The 8821-nt window shown below is 36.9% G+C and overlaps 1 protein-coding gene across 1 annotated transcript; it reads right to left on the minus strand.

Moving 5' to 3' along the window:
* Nucleotides 1-3582: 3582 nt before the first annotated feature.
* On the minus strand, nucleotides 3583-4553 carry LOC109236913. Its single transcript, XM_019403150.1, has 3 exons — nucleotides 4385-4553; nucleotides 4136-4301; nucleotides 3583-3916 (listed from the first exon to the last, which is right to left on the minus strand). The coding sequence occupies exons 1-3, from the start codon at nucleotides 4551-4553 to the stop codon at nucleotides 3583-3585; spliced, it is 669 nt and encodes a 222-aa protein (XP_019258695.1).
* Between the last annotated feature and the right edge of the window lie 4268 nt (nucleotides 4554-8821).

Below are 8821 nucleotides of genomic sequence, written 5' to 3' on the forward strand. Positions count from 1 at the left end.
CAAGTTGGAGAGGAGAGGAGAGGAGAGGAGAGGAGAGACGCCCAACTTGCGAAGATTCAAAGAATGAGAAGGCCCGGAAAGGGGTTTTGTGAACAGATCGGCGATTTGGGAGGAAGAAGGAACAAAATAGAGGGAAATCAAGCCAGAGAGGTATTGTTGCCGTACAAAATGGCAATCAAGCTCGACATGTTTAGTACGCTCGTGAAAGACGGGATTTTTAGCTATGTGAATCGCTGATTGACTGTCGGAATGGACTGGGATAGGAAGAGTTGGGCTTACAGAGATGTCTTCAAGAAGACAAACCATCTATGTGAGTTCAGCTACAACACGACGCATTGATCTGTATTCAGGTTCGGCTGATGACAAAGAAAATGAAGTTTGTTTTTTGGATTTCTAGGAAATCAGGGATCCGCCTAGGCTAATGAAATAGCCACTTACTGAGTGACGTGAAATGGGGCAAGAAGCCAAGTCGGAGTCACAAAAAGCAAAAAGCTTGAAAGAAGGACTGGAGGAGAAGAAGATCCCTTGTGCAGGAGCGGATCTTAGATATCGTACTACACGAAGCCCTGTAAGGAAATGAGGAAATCGTGGAGTCTGCATATACTGGCTTAGATGTTGGACTGGGAAAGCGAAGTCTGGTAGAGTATGGGTGAGAAAGTTCAATTTCCCCATTACACGAAGAAAAACAGTTAGATCAGAGAGCAATTCCCCTTCATGTGCTCGGAGCTTATGGGATGGATCAAGGGGAGATGAGACAACTGGAGAGTCTATGCAATCAAATTGCACAAGCAAATCCAAGGTAAACTTTCTCTGGCTTAATATAAGTCCATGTGATTCTCTGATAACTTCCATCCCCAAAAAATAATGAGCATCTCCAAGGTCCTTGATATTAAACTCTATGTCCAAAAAAAGCTTTAAGATTACTGAGTTTAGCAGAGTCATTCCCAGTCAACAAGATATCATCGACATAAACCGCGATAAATTGAATCATCCATTTTCTTAAAAAATAGAGAATAGTCGTTTAGGGAAGATGTGTATCCCTTGAAATTGAGGGCATCGGTTAATCTTGCATACCACTGACATGATGCCTGCTTTAAACCATATAAGGATTTGCGCAATTTGCACACTAGATTAGAATTAGGGAGCTGCATCCCTAGAGGAAACTTCATACAGGCCTCTTCTTGTAGGTTTCCATGTAAGAAAGAGTTATTCACATCTAATTGGTAAATTTCCTAGTTCTTCTTCACTGCTACTGCAAGAATACACCTAATTGTAGTAATTTTAACCACTGGTGAAAAAGTCTCATTTCCCTTTGAGTATCTCCTCTAACTACAAGTCTAGCTTTCAATCTTTCCACACTTCCGTCTGATTTATGTTTTACTTTATACACCCATTTACATGGCAAAGCTTTCTTACCTACTGGAAGCTTAACAACTTCCCATGTTTGATTGGAGATTAGGGCTTCAAACTCATCTGTCATGGCCTGCTGCCATCCTGGATGCAGTGCTGCATGTATATAACTTAGTGGTTCTGAAATATGGGATATAGAATTTAATAATTGCTGGTTGGTGTGGGAAAGTGATGAAAAGGGATAGATGGATGGATGAACTGGTGGAATGAAACAAGATAAAGTGAGGTTGATGAGGTACACTACATTGCACACATAGTCTATAAGATGAATTGGTTGATGGTGTTCCCTCGTTGATCTCTTCAACTGAGGTGTATAAGGAGAAGAGAATAGGAATAGGAGAAATATAATGAGTGTGTGGTCTGGAAGAAGATATAGAAGAAAGAGGTGGTGGAGTAGAAACATGCAAGATAGGTGATTGGGTAGAGGCAAGGGAAGTAGGAGAATTGAGAAATGTAGTAGAGATGAGAGTTTCTGCTGGTGCAGAATTTTCATCTGTGGGATTAGAGACAATAGGCTCACTAGAGGTAATAAAAGTCATATGAGGAACAGTTGAACTTGGAAAGATATGCTCAGTAGAGGTGACAGAAGAGAAATGGTAAATGTTTTCATGAAAAACAACATCCTTAGACATAAAAACTTTTCTAGATTATAGATTCATGACCTTGTAACCCTTTTTTTCCATTTGGATATCCCAGGAAGATAAATTTTGTTGCTCTAGGCTCCAACTTGTTTCTATGTTCAGACAGAGTAGAAACATAACATAGGCAACCAAATTTTTTGACTTTTTCATAAGAAGGTGGCTTCTTGTGAAGGATGTGATAAGATGTTTTGAATTTCAGCACCTAGAATGTAGTATGTTGATTAAAAAATTAGCAGTTAGTAGGAAATCCCCCCAAAAGGAAACTGAAACCTTAGATTAATGCTACAATGCCCTACAGACTTCAAGAATATGCCTATGTTTTCGCTATACAATCCCATTTTGTTGTGGAGTATTTACACAAGTAGTTTGATGGATAATTTCTTGTGACTTGAAAAATCAGAAGTAAGATCACTTGTACCTAATTCTAGAGCATTATCAGATCTGATGGACTTGACTTTTGTGGAAAATTGTCTTTCAATCATTCTTAGGAAAGATTTAAGTATGGTGAATGCATTACTTTTTGTCGCCAAAAGATAGGTCCAAGTACCCCTACTATAATCATCTACAATAGTAAGAAAATACTTGTATCCATCATAAGTAGGGGTTTTATAAGGTCCCCAAGTGTTAATGTGAATTAATTCAAATATCGAACTGGTAGTGATTGAACTTGATGGGAAAGGTAATTTGGCTTGTCTTGCTAAAGGGAAAACTTCACAAGGAACATTAATATCACAATGAGAATTTGTAAAATAGACTTGATATTTCTCATAGCTTAAAAAGGAAGATGGCCCAACCAAGTGCACAACAACATTACATCAACTTTAGAGTTTACCGCTGCATAAACTGAACTAGTAACAGGAAATAAACTAGAATGTTGATTACAAACTGAAACATCAACATTTTTCTTAGACTTAGGCAAATTAGTAGAGTGTTGATTACAAACTGAAAGAGTAACATTATTCGAAGAGAAGATCCTAGACAAATCTCTAGAAGGCTGAAGTAGATAAAGACCACCCTGCAAATCACCAAGAACCAGAGGCCTCTTCAGGTAAGGGGCCTGCAAAATATAATGAGTAGAAGAGAACATTAGTAAATAGTGACATTGTGGGCACAATCTTTGAATTGATAGAATATTGAAATTGAAATCTAGGATTAAAAGCACATTCCTAAGGATCAGATTGGGAATACTTGAAACATTTCCCTTATGAGTTGCCTTTACCTTTTGTGAATTAGGTAGATTTACTGTTAAGGGTATAGGAAGAGGGATGATCTGAGAAAAAAATAGTGATGGCAAAAGCCATATGTTCAGTAGCACCCGAGTCTAGAATCCAGGAATTAGACTTAATGTGAGTGCAACATGAGATAGAGTTGTGTATGCAAGACATGTAGTATAAAATAGGATTATTTATACCAGCACAGGCAACAGAATTAGCAGCAACCTCGGAAGAAGAACCATGTTGTCGTCCTTTCACATCTTGAAGTAACTGAATGAGTTGAGTGAATTAGTCTTGTGATAACTGGTGCTGGACATTCATTCCAGAATCAGTGTTAAAACCATGAACTGATTGTACTTAAAATCAGCAGGAAAACCTATAATCATGTAGCACTTATCCACAGTATGTCCAAATTTCTTATAGTAGGAACAAATCTGATTATTTTTCTTGTAATCTCCCCTGCCTTTTCCACCTCTAGAATCAGAGTTTCCAAATTTTTGAGAACCACTAAACTGATTAGCAGCCATAAAAGAAGATGAATCACCAGGGAATTGATTGTTAACATAGATTTTCCTTTGTTTTTCATCTTGAATTAACAATGAATAAGCATGATTAACACTAGGTAGAGGTGAAATCATTAGAATGTTTCCTCTAACAACAACATAAGAATCATTCAATCCCATAAGAAATTGAATGAGTCTTTTATCTTGAAATGACTTAGAGACTTTGGCCTTACCTCCACAAGTACAGTCACATCCACGGCTTATATTTGCATTGAGAGTATCTAGTTCATCCCAAAGACTTTTCACCTTTGTGAAATATCCTGTTATGTCATTAAACCCCTGTACTAAGTCATTGAGCTCCTTTTACAGGTGATACAACTTTGCTCCGTTGGACTGCCCAAAGCGATCTTCCAAATCAGTCCACGGATCTTTGGCTATCCATGAGTAGATAACACTGTCTGCAATCTCTTTGGAGAGGGAGTTGAGGAGCCAAGATAAAATCATGTTGTTGCATCTGCTCCAAAGTTTGAAGTCTGGTGAATCAGGAGATGGAGGGGAGCAAGATCCATCAATAAAGTCAACCTTATTTTTGACTGATAGAGCGATGAGGACTGACCTAGGTAGCGTCCATAACCTCTGCCATCAAAGGTGAAATTCACAAGATTCATCCCTGGAAAGTCAGAGGAATGAAGATAATATGGGTGACTGGAATCCATGACTGTGGTATTGGGATCCACTGATGTGACTTCAGTAGATTTCCTTGTAGAAGAAGTATCAGTAACCATGGTGGAAGAAGAAAACGAGGTTGAGTAGTGCACAAGAACGTCACTTCTCTGATACCATGAAGAAAGTGATGAAGATTATGAAATTTTCTGTGTGTATTTCATTCAGCACTGTACAATATTTATACAAAATGTAAGAGAATCTATTGTAACCAACTTATCCAACTGTCATATTTCCTATTAGCTAAAAATAAAGAACAAACAAAATTTGTATCGAATTCTTGTTACACATCTGTAGTTTCTAGAAGCTGATCCAACGGTCCAGATGTTGCCAGGTCAATAGAGATCAATGTCTGTGATGAAATCAACACAATAATCCAATGCTAATTAGGTCTCCACGTCACGTGCTGAGGCGGATCTAGGATTTTTAGTACATGGGTGCACAACTAAAAAAAAAAAGAAAAAATGTATTAAGTGGAATTGATCCCTATTCATCTAGATGAATAATTCAACCTTCAACTAAGTGCCCCATTCAACCTTCTTGGATTATGGGTGCCAACAATTAATATCATACCAATTTTAAAAAATATATACATAAAATATTTAATTTTGCCGAGAGACCATGGTCTCACGTGCCCCGTCATCTTACCTATACATCCGCCCATGTCCACGTGTAGCTCTTTGGTCCAAAATGTCTGAAGACTAATATCTTAACTTCTTTACTTTGTTTATGTCGAAGACAACTCTGTAGCTTCTCTGGATTTGCTTTGTTCTTCAAATCATTTGCTCCATACAAATTATCTCCATTATTTGTGCCAACAAGTTCTGCTTTATTTTAACTGCTATGCTCATTTTGCACCTTTTTTTTTGTCAAATATAGGACAAGACGTTGAATATATATGAATCCATGCATCATATTTCATTGCATAGCCTGGAGTTCTTGTAAGCATTTCGCCTTTTTATTCTCTCACTAATTCATGGGGAAAAAAAAGTTATTAGTTGGTGGTACATTGTTTTTCAATGTAAACTAGAGGATATAGGTAAAATTTGTTGTCTTAAACCATGTTTTAGGGAAATAAAACTGCAATAATCGTGAGAGGGAGTGAAACTACCATATATATCAGAGGGGAGTCTAGCTAAGAGAGAAGCACATTTGGATCGGATCCTTGTTTGAAAGGGTTGATCACTATAAATTAGATAAACAACAGTTATAAATTCCTATCATAATTTTGAACTAGATGTAGATCTACTTCTCTAGTTATTTTAAGTAAAAAGGTCAAACTTGTCTCTCTACTAGTATGTGAAAACGATCAAGTTTACTTGCAGTTATACTTTTCGTACAAAACACCCCCAACGTTGGCAAAGTAGCTCAAATATTCCCCTCATCCGTAAGGGTTGTCCAACGTGGAAATCCATTCCCACGTGCCATCGACCTTTTAATGAGGTGGACACCATGTGGCATGACATTTCACCACCCCCAACCTATATTACCCATGTTATATGATTTAAAATCTATCGCTGAAACACCAATTTTATATTTTGCAGAACACATCAACGTTATTTTGACCCCCAATCATCACTTTAAGCGACAAATATCAAAACGGTAAAATTTTGTGAGATGCAATCTTAACTATTCTTATACTGTTGAATTTCAGGAAGTGAAAGCTTATGTAGACATTAATCCGTATTTGCTGACTGCATGGACCCAAACAATGAAGCCGTGTCATTTTCTTCTTTTGTTTTGTTCATTACTACGATACTATAAATGTTTTTTTGTATACTGAAGTTGAACAATGTTCTGTTTTGGATTCACCACCGATCTGTTATACTTTGTATCCAGATTGATATTTCTTAAATAATTTTCCCAAGAGAACACCATCATTGAGTATCCTTTTTAAGTCTAATTAGATATTTGAGGGGTCGTTTGGTTGAAAAATAGTTATCTCAGGATTAACTATCCCGGGATTGTTATTCCACCTTTTCATGGGGATAAAAAAATACTACAATTCCAGGATTAATTATACCGCAATTTTCTAACAATCAAACACGGGATAAACTTTTCTTAAATTTAGTTTTGCGATTAATTATTTCTTATCCCTTATACCAAACGAACCCTGAATGCCTCCAGATATTGAAGAGAATTCCCATATTATTGAGTATTGGAATGAAACATGTACAAATGAAGTGAAATGGATATCGAAGATTCATTCATATAACTGATCCCGACTAACTTGTACACAGGGATAAATTAAAGAAAAATGTGCACTCAAAACCTATATATTAGATTATTATTGAGAAATTAACAGAGGGCTTCCTTGTTGGATTCTTCCCCTGCTTTTCATGAAGAAAGAGCATTAGTAGCTCTTCCAATAAACTAAGCAACTCGGCATTGGACAAAAAATAATAACTTGTTCCATTACATACAAGCTCCAGTTCTCATTTGTCCTAAATTACAGAAAATATAATCAGATTTCTTCCCATTTTCATCAACTATGAACAAGCTAATGAAGACGACTGATTATGTAACTGGCCTTATTCGGAGAATTACCATGGCCCGCTCAAGTTGCTTGTATTATTTCCTTGATATCATAACCTTGGAGCTACATAGGAAAGAGTTAAAAGAGGAAGGAATCAGACTTAACTGTCAAGCAACTTTGAAGTTATTCGAGACGCTAACGTATTCATAGACAACAGATACTGCCAGATGGTAATCCTAAGTTAACTTAAATGACTTCATAAAGCAGCGAGCTTAAGTGAGAGAACGAGGAGAACTAATGATTACCTGAAGGAAGGTTAGAAGCAAGATAACACCAGAGTTCCAGAAAGTATTTTTCAGTGTTTTAGCTAGGGATAATTTTATCAAACTTTTATTTCCTTATTAAAAAGTGGCTAAACTTCAAACAATTATGAAACGGTAGCTGAGTTTTAAACATCAATCATAAAAGTGGCTAGACTTTTACCCAAGGCCCGGCTATATGAACCTGTACATCCATTCTGCTCTAATCTGACCCATTTCACTCTACTAAAGATGAATAAAATATTAGCATAAAAACCACAAAAAGTCGATGATCCTGTCTTATGCATTATAAACAATTCTTTTTTGAACTAATTTTCACTTTCTAGAACTTCCAGAAGTAAAAACCATTTATGTTAGTATTTCTTTTTGTAATTTCTGTTTTTACTCTTCTATCGTCCGGTGTCATTTATATCAAAGGATATGGAAGTAATACCAAGAGCAAACAGCTGAGGAAATTGTCCAGGAGTGAGATAAACAATTCTTTTTCAACTAATTTGTAATTGTGTAATTGTGTTTTCTCTTTAGCTCATGAACAGAATCCAGGCAACAGAGACTAGTACAGGGGTGTCAACTTGACCACAAACCCATTGAACCGGTCCAACTCGTCCAGAAATTAATGGGTGGGGCTACAAACATTTTAGCTAATGGGTCAATTTGGGCTAAGCCCAATTTAATCCATTATTTTGGTAAAATAGCACGGTCTAGCCAGTTTTCGGACTGGTTCAAAAATAGCCAGCATTTACCAAGTCAATGAAAAATAGCCACTATTTTGCTGCAATAGAGACCAGTCCAGCATAATATACTGGAGTTTGGTGCACCTGTGTATGAACTTCCAGCATATCATGCTGGACCGGTATACTTTACTGGCTCCAGTATAATATACTGGAGACTGGAGCACACCGATGCTCCAAACTCCAGTATATTATGCTGGACCGGTATATTATACTGGAACTCCAGTATATTAGACTGGAGTATTTTTCCGGATTTTGAACAGTGTTTTCGTTCAGATTTATCTTTACATGAAAAGTGGCTAAATTTCGATTACTTTTGAAACTGTGCTATTTTTGAACGACCACTTATAAATCTGGTTATTTTTGAATTTCTCCCCATTATTTTATAGTCCATTCTGACCCATTAAGCAGCCCAAATACAACCCATGAAACTCACCCGAAACAAAGAGATCTCAACCCAACTTATCTAGAACATTCAAAGCCAAGTACACTTTGGACTGGGTTGAGCAATGACCCATTTATTAACATAACTCATCTTGACCCATCAAATTTAGCTCAATCCGCTCATTTGCCACCCTAGATTAGTCTATCACGACTCACAACTCAATTAATGTTTGACAACCTTTCTTGATTCTTCTAAGTATGGTCTTTGCTAGCATGTATAACTTTCTTACTCACTTCCTATTTAACCCTCGTTAACATTTTGCTAGCTATTCCATTCTAATTGGGTCCGCTTTCTTTCAGCCTCATTCCCTTGAAAACCAAATTTTAGTACAGAACATCCAAAACAGACTGTACAAGAG

Source organism: Nicotiana attenuata, unplaced genomic scaffold, assembly GCF_001879085.1.
Source record: "Nicotiana attenuata strain UT unplaced genomic scaffold, NIATTr2, whole genome shotgun sequence".
Taxonomy (NCBI): domain Eukaryota; kingdom Viridiplantae; phylum Streptophyta; class Magnoliopsida; order Solanales; family Solanaceae; genus Nicotiana; species Nicotiana attenuata.

Bases quoted from the DNA above. Each gene is read 5' to 3' on its own strand.
- LOC109236913 (XM_019403150.1), bottom strand. From the start codon at position 4,553: ATGGTTACTGATACTTCTTCTACAAGGAAATCTACTGAAGTCACATCA. The intron at 4,302-4,384 runs GTCAGTCCTCAT...CTGATTCACCAG, and splicing joins AGGTTATGGACGCTACCTAG to ACTTCAAACTTTGGAGCAGA. The intron at 3,917-4,135 runs GTAAAAGGAGCT...TGTTGTTGTTAG, and splicing joins GGAGCAAAGTTGTATCACCT to AGGAAACATTCTAATGATTT.